The 15296-nt window shown below is 49.6% G+C and overlaps 4 protein-coding genes and 1 long non-coding RNA gene across 5 annotated transcripts; 4 read left to right on the forward strand and 1 right to left on the reverse strand.

Moving 5' to 3' along the window:
• Positions 1–266: 266 nt before the first annotated feature.
• Positions 267–1212, forward strand: LOC120969392 (uncharacterized). Its single transcript, XR_005763552.3, has 3 exons — positions 267–460; positions 723–844; positions 979–1212. It is a non-coding gene; the product is annotated as an uncharacterized lncRNA (long non-coding RNA).
• Positions 1213–1746: 534 nt separating this feature from the next.
• Positions 1747–2964, forward strand: LOC109760116 (DEAD-box ATP-dependent RNA helicase 21-like). The gene has a single exon (XM_073506503.1). The coding sequence runs from the start codon at positions 1747–1749 to the stop codon at positions 2962–2964; it is 1218 nt and encodes a 405-aa protein (XP_073362604.1).
• Positions 2965–5078: 2114 nt separating this feature from the next.
• LOC109760114 (uncharacterized) lies at positions 5079–6926 on the forward strand. The gene is made up of 2 exons (XM_020318952.1): positions 5079–5947; positions 6872–6926. The coding sequence occupies exons 1-2, from the start codon at positions 5079–5081 to the stop codon at positions 6924–6926; spliced, it is 924 nt and encodes a 307-aa protein (XP_020174541.1).
• On the reverse strand, positions 6819–9563 carry LOC109760124 (galactoside 2-alpha-L-fucosyltransferase). The gene is made up of 3 exons (XM_020318963.4): positions 9531–9563; positions 9139–9482; positions 6819–8482 (listed from the first exon to the last, which is right to left on the reverse strand). Exons 2-3 carry the CDS (start codon positions 9338–9340, stop codon positions 6999–7001), a joined length of 1686 nt encoding a protein of 561 aa, XP_020174552.1. The 5' UTR covers positions 9341–9482; positions 9531–9563; the 3' UTR covers positions 6819–6998.
• Positions 9564–11599: 2036 nt separating this feature from the next.
• Positions 11600–12303, forward strand: LOC141039186 (flavin-containing monooxygenase FMO GS-OX-like 5). Its single transcript, XM_073506504.1, has 3 exons — positions 11600–11617; positions 11887–12060; positions 12133–12303. The coding sequence occupies exons 1-3, from the start codon at positions 11600–11602 to the stop codon at positions 12301–12303; spliced, it is 363 nt and encodes a 120-aa protein (XP_073362605.1).
• The last annotated feature ends 2993 nt before the right edge of the window (positions 12304–15296 follow it).

Below are 15296 nucleotides of genomic sequence, written 5' to 3' on the forward strand. Positions count from 1 at the left end.
AGAAGAAGAAGAAGAAGAAGAAGAAGAAGAAGAAGAAGAAAAAGAAGAAGAAGAAGAACAAGTAGTAGTAATAGTAGCAGCAGCAGGAGCAGTAGCAGTAGGAGTAGTAGAAGAAGAGGAAGAAGAACAAGTACTCCCACAGTTATTTTATTTCAACAAATTTTTATTTCACAATTTTCACTCTTATTTACTGTCAATATTTGTAATCTGTCAACAAATGGCAAGAATGTTCACTTAAGGCTCTCTTTTGGTTTGCTTGTCTGAAATGAAATGAAGTAAACTAAAGTGCAGTCCATTTTCACCTTTCCTTGTTTCCTTGTTTTGATTTGATTGTAAATAAATAAGATCTCATTTCATTTGGTTTGCTTGTGTCAGGAAAAAGAAGCAATAATCCATCCTGTGAGTGAGACCATCAACACACACACCATGTTTTACAAGGATCACACACTATGTCAACAGAGTAAGTGATCCCATATTCCCATTGGATTGAGATACCTCTTTTTTTCCTCATTATTAGAAGCATGTGGACATTGTTGACACTTTAGTTTTTCACATCTGTCATTCACACTTTTCACAATTTTCATTCTTATTTACTGTCAGGACTGTTGGCTTTTCTTAATGTTGGCATCATTCATCAGGATACACCGTTTTATAGAAAGTTCTTTAAATATCCAAGTATTGATCTCAAATGGTCTATTGAATTTGTTTTCATTGACTCATAGAAACTGTAGGCATGTTTGCAATTGGACAAATGGTGTATAACAATGATCATCATCTCTAAATTTGACAATTGGACAACATCAGCAGGAGGACAGCAACAACATCATTTTCTCATGCATTACAGGTTTCCCAATTGATCATTACACTCCAGTAATTTCTTCTGATGCCAATTGTGAGGGTGATGATCTTGTCTGATTGCCATAGTTATTGATCTTAACAAATTTTTCCTGATTGAATGTCTCCTGATCAATTTTACAGACTATTGTACCTAAAAGCATCGACAAATTCTCCCAATTCTGTATGTGGCGAAAACTGATAAGAATTGGGAGCAGCGAGGAGTACCTGGCGAGGACCAGGCAGGGGAGCAGCGAGGACCGGGCGGGGGAGCAGCAAGGATCAGGCTGGTCAGTGCGGTTGAGAGGACCAGGTTAGTGCAGCGAGGACTAGATTGGGAGGAGCGGTGGGGCGGCTAGGCTGGGGCAGCGGCGATCAAATTGGGAGCGGTGGCCACCAGACTGGGCGGAGGAGGAGGAGGAGGAGGGCGGAGGAGGAGGAGGAGGAGGTGGTGGAGGGCGGAGGAGGAGGAGGAGGAGGAGGAGGTGGTGGAGGGCGGAGGAGGAGGTGGCCGGACTAGCAGCTGGAGGAGGTGGAGGGCGCAGGTGGCCTGGCGGAGGAAGACTACGAGGAGGAGCCTAGCGGAGGAAGACGATGACTCGTTTTCAAATCAGGGATATTTTTATACATTTGCTCGTTTTCACCTGGTCTGAAAAATCCTCCAACAGACAACTATTTCAGAACAGAGGGAGTAGTAGGTATCATGGATTCCTCGCGGGATGATTATGGTCCGCGGTAATCTGCCGCCATTTTCAGCCGTTGACCGTGCCGGATACGAACTTCTCTCCGAGTCGGCGTCGGCGGCTGATCCGCCAGCCTTTATGTACAGAAGAAGAAGCAGCATCGAATCCTCCCTCCCGTCCCGTGCAAGCCGAACACCGCCGCGCGTCCTCTCCTGCCAGCAGCCCCGCCATGAAGCGAACGTTGGACGCCGCGGAGCCGAGCCCGGTGTTCCTCTCCCGGGAAAAACGCCAGCGCCTCGCCCTCGAGCGCCGCCAGGCCGCCGTCGCCGACCAGCGTCGCTCCGAGCTCCCCACTCCGCCGCCTCCCCCTCACGATTCCTCCTCATCGTGCCGACACTACCAGGACCGGCACCGTGACCGCCGCGACAGAGTTCAGGACAGGAACGGCAAGGAGAAAGATCGGGCGGAGAAGGCGCGGGAGAAGGAGCTGGAGGCGATCAGGGATCAGTACCTCGGGGGATCCAAGGACAAGAAGCCCAAGACGGTCGCCAAGCCGCGGGACAGGTTCCGCTTCGACTGGGCGAGCACGGACGACACCAGCCTTGTCGACACAGCCGACGCGCCCTACCAGCCGGCGCACGGGCCCCTGCTGCTCTACGGTCGCGGCTTCCTCGCAGGCATCGACCGGCGCGAGCAGAAGAAGGCCGCGGCGGCCACGTTGCACAAGGAGTCCGGCGCCGCGGCGACGTACGACGCCCTGGACATGCGCGTGGACACGCACTGGACGGCCAAGCGCGCCGAGGAGATGACGGAGCGCGACTGGCGGATCCTGCGCGAGGACTTCGGCATCTCCTACAGGGGCTCCCGCGTGCCCCGGCCCATGCGGAGCTGGGCGGAGAGCGGGCTCGGCGCCGAGCTGCTCCGCAACGTCGACAGGGCCGGGTGCAGATCCAGATGGCCCGGCATAACCCGGGTGAGCGACCTCCGGGACGTCGATGCTGCGGGCGGCGAGGTCGGTGGCCACGAGGACGTTGAACCCACCATAACCCCGCTCGAGCAGCACGGAGGGAAGTCACAGGACGAGAGGACGGCCAACCTCGACGGGTTCAGGAACGGCGGGTTCAACGTCCTCGTGGCCACCGACCTCGCCGCCCGCGGCATCGACGTCCCGGAGGTCGCTCACGTGATCAACTACGAGATGCCTAGCTCGATCGATCTGTACACGCATCGTATCGGGAGGACGGGCCGCGCGGGGAAGAAGGGGCTCTCGACATCGTTTTTGACACTGGTGGACACTGACATTTTCTTCGATCTTAAGCAGATGCTTGTGCAGAGCAATAGTCCCGTGCCGCCGGAGCTTGCCAGGCATGAGGCGTCCAAGTTCAAGCCGGGGTCTGTTCCTGGTAGACCTCCGAGAAGAAACAGCACCGTCCATGCTGACGGATGAGATTACCCGCGCGAAAGGAACCGAAGGTGCTTCGCCGTAATGAGATTGAACTTCTGCTAGAATGTGAGGGGTAAGATGAGGTGCAAACATTACACTAACCATTAGAACCATTTTATTGTTATTTTTTCTGTTGTAAAACGAACATTTGGTTTGACGCAACTTCAATGTATTTCAGTGTTGATTTATGCAGGGTTCATCTGATGTATATGATCTTCATTTCAGTCAACATTATATTGTAGTCCTATGAGGTGACAAAACTTTCTTAATAGTTTTTTGTATGCACTTAAGTATTCTATTTTGCAGCTTTTCGCATTCTAAGATTTCGTCCAAAGAAAGGGATCCAAAAAAATACGCAAATGTTAACGCCTACACGTGTGGCACGAAGCAACATGGCCCAAACGGCTCCATTACCATTCATTTTGCCACGTCAAAACAGATGACATCAGCGGGAATCTTTTTGGTTTCGGCTTAAAAATATTTTTATCTCCTAATTAAAAAACTCCAATTAAAAATCCGTTTTCGCCATTAAGTCCGCCTCGACGAGATCTTCAAAACTAGATCCCATGTTGATGTGTTTCGACGATTTTTTTTTACACAAAAATTGCCATGATGTTTACACCGTAGTTGCCATAGTGTTTACACTAAAGTTGCCATGTGGCAATTTTAGTTTATAGAGCATGGCAATCTTAGTATTTTGACCATGACAATTCCAGTACTTTGACCGTGAAAATTATTTTTTGTATGAGCCATGGCAATTTTAAGTGCATGTATCATGGCAATTTTAGTTTATGGTTCATGGTAAGTCTAGTTTCTTAATTCTCTGTTTTATAATATGTCAAAATTTACTTTTAAATGTAGAAGAAAATAGCTGAAACATATCATGGCAACTTCAGTGTAAACACCATGGCAATTCATGTGCAATAGACATGGAAACTTTTAACCCCCCAAAAATGTCGTCGAAACATACTGATATGAGATCTAGTTTCGAAGATCTCGTCGCGATGGATTTAATGGTGAAAATGGATCTTCAATCGGATTTTTCATTTAAGAGATAAAACATTTTAAAAACTGGAAATCAAAAAAGATTCCCACATGCATGCATGCGGCGACGTGACGCAGTCTGTGTGTTATAGGGCGTGTGGGCGGATGTCGCTCCCACCACACGTGTGGGCGTTATCAATGTCCAAAAAACATCACAATTATTAAGACAAAAATATCTCAAATGTTTTAACTTTATCTTAATCATCGTACTAATACTATAATCTACTACTCACACGGGACAATTCGCGGAGGAGGAGGCGACGCCCATGGCCGCCGCCAGATATACGCAAAACTCGGGTGAGGAGTACCCCTCCACAAAATTCGATCCAAATTTTTTTTGTTGCGCTCAGTTTGTGGGAGTACATACTACTGCCGTTGATTTACTAATTTCAGCAGAGATAGTAATGGTGCTGTCTTTCGACCGCATCCTCCTCTACTCTGAATTTTTGGACAATCACGACAACCTCTTGACTGCTAAGTACTCCCTCCGTTTTGAAATAAGTGTCTCAACTTTGTATTAGTTGTGAGACACTTATTTCGGGACGGAGGGAGTATATGTGTGAATCTTGAACTTTGTGTGCCCTGCCGACTGAAATGAGAAGCGTGTGCACCAATGGACACAATAATGCCATCAGGTACTCTCATGTTCTCCATACAGGTCGAAAGGAGGAGGGATCGTAGTCATGATTCACGTGGATGTATGCATAAGTTGCCTTTCAGTTAACAGTTCTGCATCTCTGACGCCTCTGTTGCATAGATGTTTTTTCTTCTTCTTTTTCTTCTTTTTTTGAGGGTTTTTTTCATGATCTCCACGGATGGCCGGGTGGTCATGAAAGGAAGGAAATCTTCTCGCCCGCGCCATGTCGGTGGGCTTTTGGGCTTTATTTACGAGTACATGCAACGGAACAGAATGAGCCCAAAATAAATTTATTTTCCCCGGCGCCTCCGGCTTCAAGTAGAAGATCACGAGTGCCTACTCCGCCGCCAGACTCAGCGCCCAAATCGTCCGCCGCGGTATGGACCTACCCGACGAGCTGCTCCACCTTCGTGGAAGGAGAGGCGGCGAGAACGCGATGGCGGTGGTGATCGGCGACAATGACCTGCTCCGGGAGATCCTGCTCCGCCTCGGCTTCCCGGCTTTCCTCGTTCACGCCGCCCTCGTCTCCAAGCGATGGCTCCGCATCGCCGCCGACCGCGTCTTCCTCCGACGATTCCGCGACCGTCACCCTCCCCGCGTCCTCGGCTTCTACGTCAACGACTGCTCCACCTTGCGCGCGGTGTTTGTGAGCGTCTCGGAAGCCCGGGAGCTCCGCTATGCCGTGAATCGCGCCGGCTTCAACCACTGCAATCAATCTGTAAGAATCACCGACAGCCGGAACGGCCGCCTCCTACTCATGCCCCGGTCATTCGGGTGCGGCGGATACACCATGTTCAGCCCGCTGTGCCCGGCACGGGGGTTGCTCCCTATCCGACTACCGCCGGAGCTATTACACATTGGCAGGTTAGGTCCGCTGGACTACAGTAGTCAATGTCTCTACTTGTTATTTAGGGACAACGACAACGACTTAGTCTTAGTGTCTGTGCGTCTCAGCGGACGAAAGTTATCGGCCCGAGTGTATGTCGGGCAATCTGATGCCTGGGGTGAAGCCATTTTGGCTGAAGGAGAGCTCCCTGTGCCATTAAATTTTGCTCACTCAATGATGATTGTCAATGACAAGCTCTACATTGTGCTCGACAATTGCTACATTTGTCAGTTGGATTTTGTTGCTCCAGATCCAGAACTCTTTGTCGTCAAAGTCCCGGACAAAGTCGGTGCGGACTTCAAGCTCTCACATGGAGATGATTATGGGCTTTTTCTCATCCACAAAGACGAGTTCCATCTCAGTGTCTGGAACCACAAGATGGACGACAACGGCGAAGAAAGGTGGGAGCTGGTTGACAGGTTTGTTGTGCGTGCAGCACAGGACCGCCATGAGAGATTTCGGGTGTGTGAAATCTCGGAAGATGGTGGATTTGTGTTCTTATGTTTGTGGACAAGTAGAGCTATCATTTCTTTTGACCTGAGGAGCATGAAGGAGACGGTATATGAGATCAAAGTGCGGGGTATATATTGTACAACTATCTTTCCCCTTATGACTATCTGGCCTCCCACCTTTCCCACTTTGAATGACGAGGTTGATCACAGTGAGTGACCTCGGATAATTTGCCCCTTCGCCTTGATATGGCCCATCTCTGCAGTTTCTTCACTCCCTATGACTTTTGTAGTCGTGCTCTTTTGCCTCTATGACAAGGCATTGGGATTGCATGCGAAATATTAAAACTTGAGCATTTATGATATGATTAGTTGTCCCTTTCTTTGTTTATGTATAGTACCTTGTAATGCTTTTATTTGGTTATCGGACTACTTGACCTCGCATAGCTCTTCAAGCAGCTGGTCACTTGGGCTCTTGGCGAGCTCACACAGTTCCATAGTGAAATAGTAGAAAACAGGGTTCTCCGAGAGATAAACCATGTGAAGTGCATGCGTTGTTCAGCTTTGCACACAATTAATTGTATCTTGGCAACTTCGTTATGAGCTAGAATTGGTCCGTGTTTGCCAATCGAGATGCATATTTTTGTTTGTGATAATAACGAACGATGCAACACTTGCGACCTGAAAGAATTAACTGTTTGGGTTTGGGCCCGATGTATTTCATACTTTGTCCGAAAGCCTGGAGCAACTGAAGATGTCGTTCTTGGTATGTGCTCCAGTGCAAGCACATGCTCGTTGTGTGTCATGGTGTTTTTAGTAGATTGGATATAAATGCATGGTGTTTTTCAGCCCAATTGGGGCATGTTTTGAGATTGTGAGTGTCTTGTCGTACAGGTGGAGGGTGTTCGCGCTGGGGAACAATTCTATTTGTTTCATCTACACTAGCTAGATTAACCACCTAGCTAGAACCTGTGATGCCTAATATGAGACAATATATATATTCCCTACAAGTTACCACTGGCTAGCTGCTTTGGTTGGCAATCTTGATCCCCCAGCTCACGTCCTCACAGTGCCGCACGTACGGAACCACCTTCCCCACATCCACGTCCCTCCTCGCCGTGCAGTCGTAGTAGGACGGTGAGTGGAAGCACGGCTCGACGGACATCGCTCGCACACACGGTGGTTCCGGCACCTCCTTTGTCTCGGCCATGTCGGACTCGGACCAGATGGGTGTGCTGGGCATGATCCACGGTCGTATCCCGCCAAGTCCCTGCGCGACGTACCCGAACGTCGAGAAGCCGGTGGTGACGAGCATGTCGCAGGTGCTGAGCAGGTACATCTCGCTCAGCGCCCTCCTGTCGTGGGACGTGTCCCCCCACTTCTGCCGCCCCTCGTGACTCGGCTGGTGCACGCCGCCGGTGATCCTGCCTCCGCCGTACTCTTCCCTGATCCTCTCATAGTACCACGCGCTCAGAGAAGTGACCAGGATAACCTGGTCGGATGCGTTGATCATGGACGACGATGTGATCTCCGGGAGAAGCTTCTCCCTGCGGACGCATGAGAGGACCTGGTCCAGTATGTATTGTAGCGGCGTCGGCTTCTTCTGGAACACCCGGATCTGTATGCCGACACGCTGGCCAACGCCCGCGAGGTTGGTGCGGTAGTAACTGGTGACTGCGCGCCAGACGTCGTTAACCGGGTGGAACAAGTACCGTCCGAGGTGGTAGAACGCCATGTCCTTCTCCGGGAACATCTTGCCCAACTCGTCCTGGAATGACGGGACGAGGAAGAGCCCCGGGACGAGGTAGCTATCCGTCTTCATCAGCAACCACGGCGCGCCGTGGAGGAGCCGCTGATGCTCGTCGCAGTAGAAGAGCTTGTCGTGGAAGTCGTAGCCGCCCTCGAGGTGCAGGTAGACGAACGGTGGCCGGTGATCACCGCCGTCCGACCACGACGCGTTCCCGTCGCCACCCACGGAGATGACGTTGGCTTTTAGCATGTTGCCGAGGCTCTCTTTGGAGCCGATGCCGTAGTCCCTGAGGTGCCCCAAAGGGAAACTCCAGCCAGAGGGTAGCAGCCACGTCGTCCCAGGGAAGGGCTCGCAGAAGAGGGCGCTGACATCATGCTTGTACTGGTGGACGAGGAGGACACGGTCCGTGAGCACGGCGTAGAGGAAGGCCGAAGCGGTGGCGAGCATTCGGTTGCCGAGGCCGCGGTAGCTGATGGAAACGAGGTAGCGGCAGTCCGTGGCGGCAGCGCCCTTACCGGACTTGAGCTGCCAGACCGCCGCCCTATACGGGGCTGTGCCAGGGCCGCACCGCTTCTGTAGGGCTTCGTGCCTCCGGAGCTTGCCAAGTAAGTAGGGGGATGGTTTATGCGATGTGTTCTTCTTCTTCTCGTGGTAGCTGGCGAACTCGTACCGGCTCCGGCACGACCGCTTGCTGAATTCTGCGGTGAGCAGGCCGTCGAGGAGCTGGTCGGCGGTGAGGTCGGATGGAGGTGCATCTAGAGATAAAGAGACATTTTATTAGCAAACCCGTGGTCGAAATTTCAACATTTTATTACCACCACATGGCATAGGTATTGCTCTACATCAGCTTTTGCTTTACTCCCTCCGATCAGAAATATTTGTCGAAAAAATGAATAAAATAAATGTATCTTGAATTAAAATACTTCTAGATACTTTTATTTCTTGGACAAATATTTTCGGACAGAGAAAGTATGATTTTGATAATTGCCCTGATAGGAGAAATTAGACTGTATCCCATGAAAGGAATTCCTAGTCCAGCCTGTTTTCTAGTTTGGGTGAAAGAGAATATGGTGACGCAGGAGTACATGCTTAATTAATTAGCTACCGAGTCTCCATTGTCCAGTGGCACATGGTAAATTGTGACTTTGATGTGCGTCCACTACTGTCACTATAATGGAATGGTATAGGCACTAGACGAAAGGAAGAGGAGAAGAAGAAATTCAACAACTCGATGGATCTCCAATCATAGCACTCATATTTTACGTAGTACTCCCGCCATTTCTAAATATATGTCATTTTAGAAATTTAATATGAACTACATACAAAATAAAATAAATGAATCTGCACTCTAAAATACTTCTATATACATCTGAAGAAATCTGTGAAAAGACTTAGGAATCGAAGGGAGTACCTTGGACGAAGGACCAGGGCGAGTCGGCGGAGAAGACGACAGCTGCGAGCACGGTCGCGGCCAGGATGCAGACCGCTGGCACGAAGCTCTTGGGGCGGCCTGGAAGGCGCCGCCGCCTCTCCACGGTCTCCAGGCCGGCCTGCGATGAGGACGACGACGGCGTGTCCCTTGCGGCGTCGCTGCTGCTTCTCTCGACGTCCATACTCGCTTCCGGCCTCGGCCGCTTTGCGGACTTGCGTGGATGAATAATGAAGGGAGGGAAACAAATGTGCGGGAGCTGAGCTCCACCGCGGCTGTGTGCATATTTGTGGGACGAGGTGCAGCTGACCAGTCAATCACAAGACCTAGTATTGGGTTTTGTTTTCTTTTTTCTTTTTTTTAGGGGAGAAGACCTACGGTTTTGGACGAGGTAGGTCAATGATTCCAATCGGGCAGCCGATCGCGACCATGAGATCATGGACAACCAGGCATGTGCGATACGTCCCTTCGAGGGCATGCATGGACGACTTCGCCTGCCTTATCCTATTCCATCCCATCCGTGTTGTCATCCACACGTCTCCCGAGCTCCCTTTTTCTTACTTATTTTTATTTTTTTGCAGGGAAGCTCTTTCCCTGACATTTTTTTGAGAAAAAAAGATGTCAAAAAAAGAGCTCGAGAGATTATTACAAGGTGATCACCATAGTATATTCTCTCCGTCTTAAAATAAGTGTCTCAACTTTGTACTAGCTCTAGTATAAATTTGTACTAAGCTCAAGACACTTATTTTTGGACGGATGGAGTATTTTATAAGGTACGCCGGGGCCGGTGTGAGCCACTCTCTAGTCGTGGCTCACATGAACTAAGGTTTCCTGGAAATTAGTTACGATTCGAATTCGGAGATGAGTTCCTCCCAACCAACCACACAACTATCTATCCAATTACAACGCCGGCCTCAGCCGCCCAATTCCTAGCCAAGAGAAAAGGAAATCAGGTAACAGCTACAAGTAGTAGTTGTATACCTTATTAACGGGTCAGTTTTGGCTTGCAAGCATATGGGGAAGTTTGTTGGGCCGTGTCGACTTGTAGTGGTGGAGCCATCAAATATGCATTAGGGAGGCCAAGTGCTACTAAAACTGGTTGCGGAGGGCCAAACTGGCTGGGGAGGGCTTCCTAGGCCCCGTGGCGGCAGCGAGGGGGGAGGGGAGAAGGTCTGGGGGAGCTGGCGGTGGCGGATTAGGTTTTCCCCCTGGTCGCCATGCGGGGGCGATGCAGGAGGAGCTGGGGAAGGGGGGGGGGGGGGTCTGCATAGGATTTTGGTGTTGAAGCATATTTTGTTTTTGCTATCTCAATATAAGCCATACCTAGTGAAAACAACCATAAATTAGCAATGCTTGCCACAAACATGCAGGTGCATCATATTGTGATCTACAAACCAATTTCATAGAATTGATTAGATATGTTGGTTTACATGCTACAACAAAAAATTGCTAACCAGCAATGGATGGATGTTTTGACTCACCAACATTTAGATATGTACTTTTTTTGGCACTTGGAAGCAAAAACAAAATTACGGTCCAGAAGCATCTTTATAGCATTATAGATGCTACAAAACCAAGAAACACTAATGTGCTATCGTGGAAATGGATCTAAACCTAGATGGAAGCAACCATATTTTGAAATCAAGTCGAACACTCGTATTACCGCCAATATTGGGAATTTTGAATCCCATCAGATTATTGTGATATGCACAAAAATTAACCAAAAATTGTAGATGACACAACGCTCCATTACACATCAGATATAACACAGATATATACACTCAACAAAATTCATCAAAGCAAACATTACATCTAAAAGTAAAGCAAAACAAAACAAAACAATTGATTAAAAATGAATCAAAGAAGAGATGAACCCTAGTTCGGGTGAGTACAAACCAGGGGGTGACGCCAGTGATCCGTGTGCAACTTCTTTGCCGTCTCAAAACGGTGTGCCAGCGCAGGAGGGGGGTGATGGGTAGGGTCTGGTGGCTGACCAAGGCGGCGATGGGGGTTACCAGTCCGGTGATAAGAGTAATGCTTGGTGCAGTAGACAGGGGCAAGACGCGGCAGCGACGCCAGAGCAGTTGTAACCGTGGCCGAGTTGATGGTGCCGAGCAAGGTGGTGTTGGACGTAGCCGCCGTGGTGCACGAGCTCGGCAAGCTCAGGGATGGGCTCACCCGTGCGTTGGGAGGCGGGGTGGGCTAGGTGGGTCGGGGAGGCAAGATTTACTCACGGCAGACGGAGCAACACGCAAGATTCCAGCAAGAGTTACTAGGAAAGGATTAAGTCGTGCAGTTAATTGACAGATAGAAAACGCGTTTTTCCTTTTTGCGAGAGGCACGGCCTGCCTCTTGCGTAAGCAAATCCATGCCTTCACGAGAAGTAATTTCGTGCATCTGGCAGAAGGAAGAAAAAAAACGTGTTTTTTTCTTTCCAGCAGGCATGGTCGTGCCTCTCATGGTAAGAAAAAAAGTATTTATATACTCCCTCCATTCCTAAATATAAGTCTTTTTAAAAAAATTATTATGGACTACATACGGAGCAACATGAGTGAATCTACATTCTAAAATCCATCTATATCGTGGAAAAAATCCGTCTATATACATCCGTATGTAGTTCAAATTAAAATCTTTAAAAGAACTTATATTTAATAATGGAGTACATATTACCGGTGTTTGATCTTTGACGGATGCTTATACACGAGGATCTCGAATTGTTCTTGTGTCCAGGCAATCCCTTTCCCGGTGTTCCAGCTCCAGAGCAGGTGGGTGGCGGGAGCCCTGTCGGGGCGGATCGAGCTGCCTTCACCGGAGGAGATGATGTTGGACGTGGCGGCGTTCTACTCGGACATGGAGGCCCACGGGCGCCCCAAGAGATTCACCCACGACCTGGGAGCGTGCACAGTACGTAGTAGTAGTACACTACTTAACCGCCGGCTGATGTTGTCCATGCGTGCTGACCTGGTTGCATTGCAGTTCGAGTACGAAGACTGGCTGGCGGAGCGGTGCTGGCGGGAGAGGATCGAGGAGTGGAGGAAGGTAATCCACGTCGCGGCGAGAGGCAGGGTGTGGCACCGGCCGGAGAGCTACCGGGACGACGACCAGCTGCCGGACCAAGCGCACCGTGATCTCGCCAAGTACCTCTGATATGTATTCATCATCCCCTGTTGACTCCATTGATGGAAGGTGCTTCTATATCACTTGCGCTTCGTTTCTGCATACATAGCGCACGTTGATGTGTGATTGAAGTGCAAAAGAAAGCAGAATTCATCTATACTTCTATATCTATACTACTATTAAACAATCAAATAAAAACTTCTTTAAGCACACCCCACAAAACGTACACGAACAGATTACCACTGTATGATTAGACCCGCTGAACTTAATCTAACGACTAGATTTAACTTAATTCGTTTTCTGTGTGCGCTTAGTGATTTGCCTTGGCTGACCATACTCCACCCCGCAGGGAATTTTCTATTTTGTCTCGCGTCTCATCCAATCACCCCGTCTCTCACGGATACAACAAGCAGGGCGCTAGGCGGAGCGGCAGATGGCGGCGGCGGCGCCGTGGGGGACGAGGAAGAGAGCCGCGTCCGGCGGCCTGGAGCGTGCTGATGGCCGCGGCGGGGGCGGCCCATGCCCGTCGATCTGCTCCTCAACTGCGACCTGCCAAATTATAGGGCCTTTCCCCGAACAGATTGGAGAGCGACGAGAAGGACGGCAACCGCGACTACGACCTGCGGCGGAGGAGAAACTGGCCGCGGAGCAACGGACGCCTGGCGGCGCTGCTCGTGCGGGACTCAGCGGTGCTCTCGGTGCACCGCCGATGGGTGATGATGCTCGAGGGTCGAGGCTGAGAACTCCTTGTTCAGACTTTAGAGCCACCGGCGGCGGCGATTTGGATCGGGGTGGCGGCGGCTGAGTAAGGGCACTGGTGCTGTCGAGGTACATCTCCTCCCTTCATTCATCCCTCCCTCTCTCCCTGCCCCCCTCCCTCTCTCTCCCCCAGCGGGGTCACCGTGAGTCCGTGACAGTGGACCGGCGAGGAACTGGGGAACTACGGCAGCGAGGAACGGAGAGCACCGGCGAGGAACTGGGAACTCCGGCTGCGGGGAACGGAGAGCACCGATGCTCTGCTGGCGAACGCACGATGCGGAGACAGGGAGATCTCCGGCGATGCGGAATGGAGAGAGCTTTGGCAGAATATAGTTGGCTGGTTCGCGGGTCGAAGGTGTGATCCCCGTCCCGGGATCGATCGACCCAAATCGAGGTTTGGGAACGAGCGCGGGTCGAGCTGGGTCGCTTGCCGGATCGCGCCCCGATCGATCGATGCTGACCCAGATTGAGATGCAAGAAGCCAAAAACTGAAAACATCTACGTGAGTTCACGAGGAATCGAGGCTGGCGTCGAGCCCTTCCGCAATCCTCCACTCGGCTGGCGTCGAGCTATCCGCCTGAGATTCCGATTTTCCGACGCCAACTAGGGAAGTGCGTGTGCGCGGGAAGGGCAAACAGGATGGTGCAGGTCTTCCTAAACGGCGATGTGATGGGCGGGAAGGGCAAACAGGACAGTGTGGAGGCTGACGGTAGGACGGAGGGTTGGAGCTAGATCCATGCCGGACTGGAGCTCTGAAGATGAACTGACCAAAAGGATGAACATGATTTGGGGAAAGAAAATTCTGAATCGATGAGCTTGTTGTGCAACCAACCCTTCGTGTCAAAGAAATAATGGCCCCCATGATTTACAGCCCTAATGTTGTATTAGTATTATGCAAATTTCAGGCGGGATTTTTCCCTCCCTGTAATATTGGCAGAATATCAATACAGATAGTAAAGATCTTTCTTTTTCTTCCATGGAAAAAAGTCTTAGCAGAAAATTTGTAACTGGGCAAAATGAAGATCTAACCCACGGCGTACCACGACCCGATCCATCGTTCCGGGGCCATCGACCCAAAAAAATTTGGATCATGATCCACGTCCTCAATTAACATTCCGGCCGAAGAAGTATATTGCTGGTTGCACCACGTTCTGGAGGGGTGGCGACCCTCGACCCCGTTCCTCGACCCGGTCGACCCAGGTTCCTGGCAACTACTGATAGCCCTGTTCTCTCTGGATGCGAACAAAATTTCATCTCTCTCGGATTTTTTGTGTGTGTGTGTGCGGAGAGGAACACTACTGCTGAGAGGATTCTTATGACTACCAGCAGATCAAGCCTTCCCATGAGTTTGTTGCCAAGGATTTGCATGCAGCGAAGTGGAGGTTCCGTCATTTTAAGAGGTGAGATCAATGCTGTTGTACTGCTTGATCAGGAGTATGCAACGCTATATTTTGATGTATACTGCAGTATTATTTTGTTGCTGGTAAACATTATTTCCACCTAATCTTTTTCAGAGGTAAAGAAAATTATGCTGCCAAGGAGGTTATTTTGTAGGTTTTTAAACTGCGCACAAAAATAAGACATGTTCTTCATCAAGGATAGGAATTTTAATATGTAAAGGTCAGTAAAAAAGTATGCACATAAAATGCTATTCTTTTTTAGTTGGCAACATTGCATACAGTATTCGAATCTTAATTATTGGAATTCATTGTTCCATATGGGAAGTTCCTGAAAAACTTGAATAGTCCATTTTATATGGGACTTGTCAATCCACCCATACCAAATAAGATTTTCAGGGGGGTCTATCAATATTGTACATGTGCATCTCTTTTTTTCAGGCAAAAAGCAGTGGATGTAATTTAGGCAATAGAAGAGGATATACCAAACAGAGGAGTAATTTTTGTAGGTACCATGATGTAGGCTCACTCTGAGAGATAAGTAGGGCAGCGCAGCAGGATGCAGGGAAAATACAGATACATATAATATAGGCACAATTTCTATGGGATGGGGCTCGCAATATCTGAATACATTAGGCAATACTGTAATGCGGTCACCGTTGGGTACATCCATTACCGACTAGCAATGCTGGGATGAGTCGGCTGGCGACGGAGTGCTCTTTTTTGTCATACTACTCTCTCCGTCTCAAAATATAAGAACGTTTTTTACACTATGTTAGTGTCAAAGACGTTCTTATATTTTGGGACGGAGGGAGTATTTATTTTGAGCAACCTTTGTATGGTATTTTGTTGGACAGATTTTAGTGT

This window comes from Aegilops tauschii, chromosome 1 (genome assembly GCF_002575655.3).
Source record: "Aegilops tauschii subsp. strangulata cultivar AL8/78 chromosome 1, Aet v6.0, whole genome shotgun sequence".
Lineage (NCBI taxonomy): Eukaryota > Viridiplantae > Streptophyta > Magnoliopsida > Poales > Poaceae > Aegilops > Aegilops tauschii.

Excerpts from the sequence above, each read along its gene's own strand:
- LOC109760114 (XM_020318952.1), top strand. The coding sequence starts at position 5,079 with ATGGCGGTGGTGATCGGCGACAATGACCTGCTCCGGGAGATCCTGCTC. Across the intron at positions 5,948-6,871 it reads AGGTGGGAGCTGGTTGACAG|GTGGAGGGTGTTCGCGCTGG; the intron begins GTTTGTTGTGCG and ends CTTGTCGTACAG.
- LOC141039186 (XM_073506504.1), top strand. Across the intron at positions 12,061-12,132 it reads ACGACCTGGGAGCGTGCACA|TTCGAGTACGAAGACTGGCT; the intron begins GTACGTAGTAGT and ends GTTGCATTGCAG.
- LOC109760124 (XM_020318963.4), bottom strand. The coding sequence starts at position 9,340 with ATGGACGTCGAGAGAAGCAGCAGCGACGCCGCAAGGGACACGCCGTCG. Across the intron at positions 8,483-9,138 it reads GCCCTGGTCCTTCGTCCAAG|ATGCACCTCCATCCGACCTC; the intron begins GTACTCCCTTCG and ends CTTTATCTCTAG.
- LOC109760116 (XM_073506503.1), top strand. The coding sequence starts at position 1,747 with ATGAAGCGAACGTTGGACGCCGCGGAGCCGAGCCCGGTGTTCCTCTCC.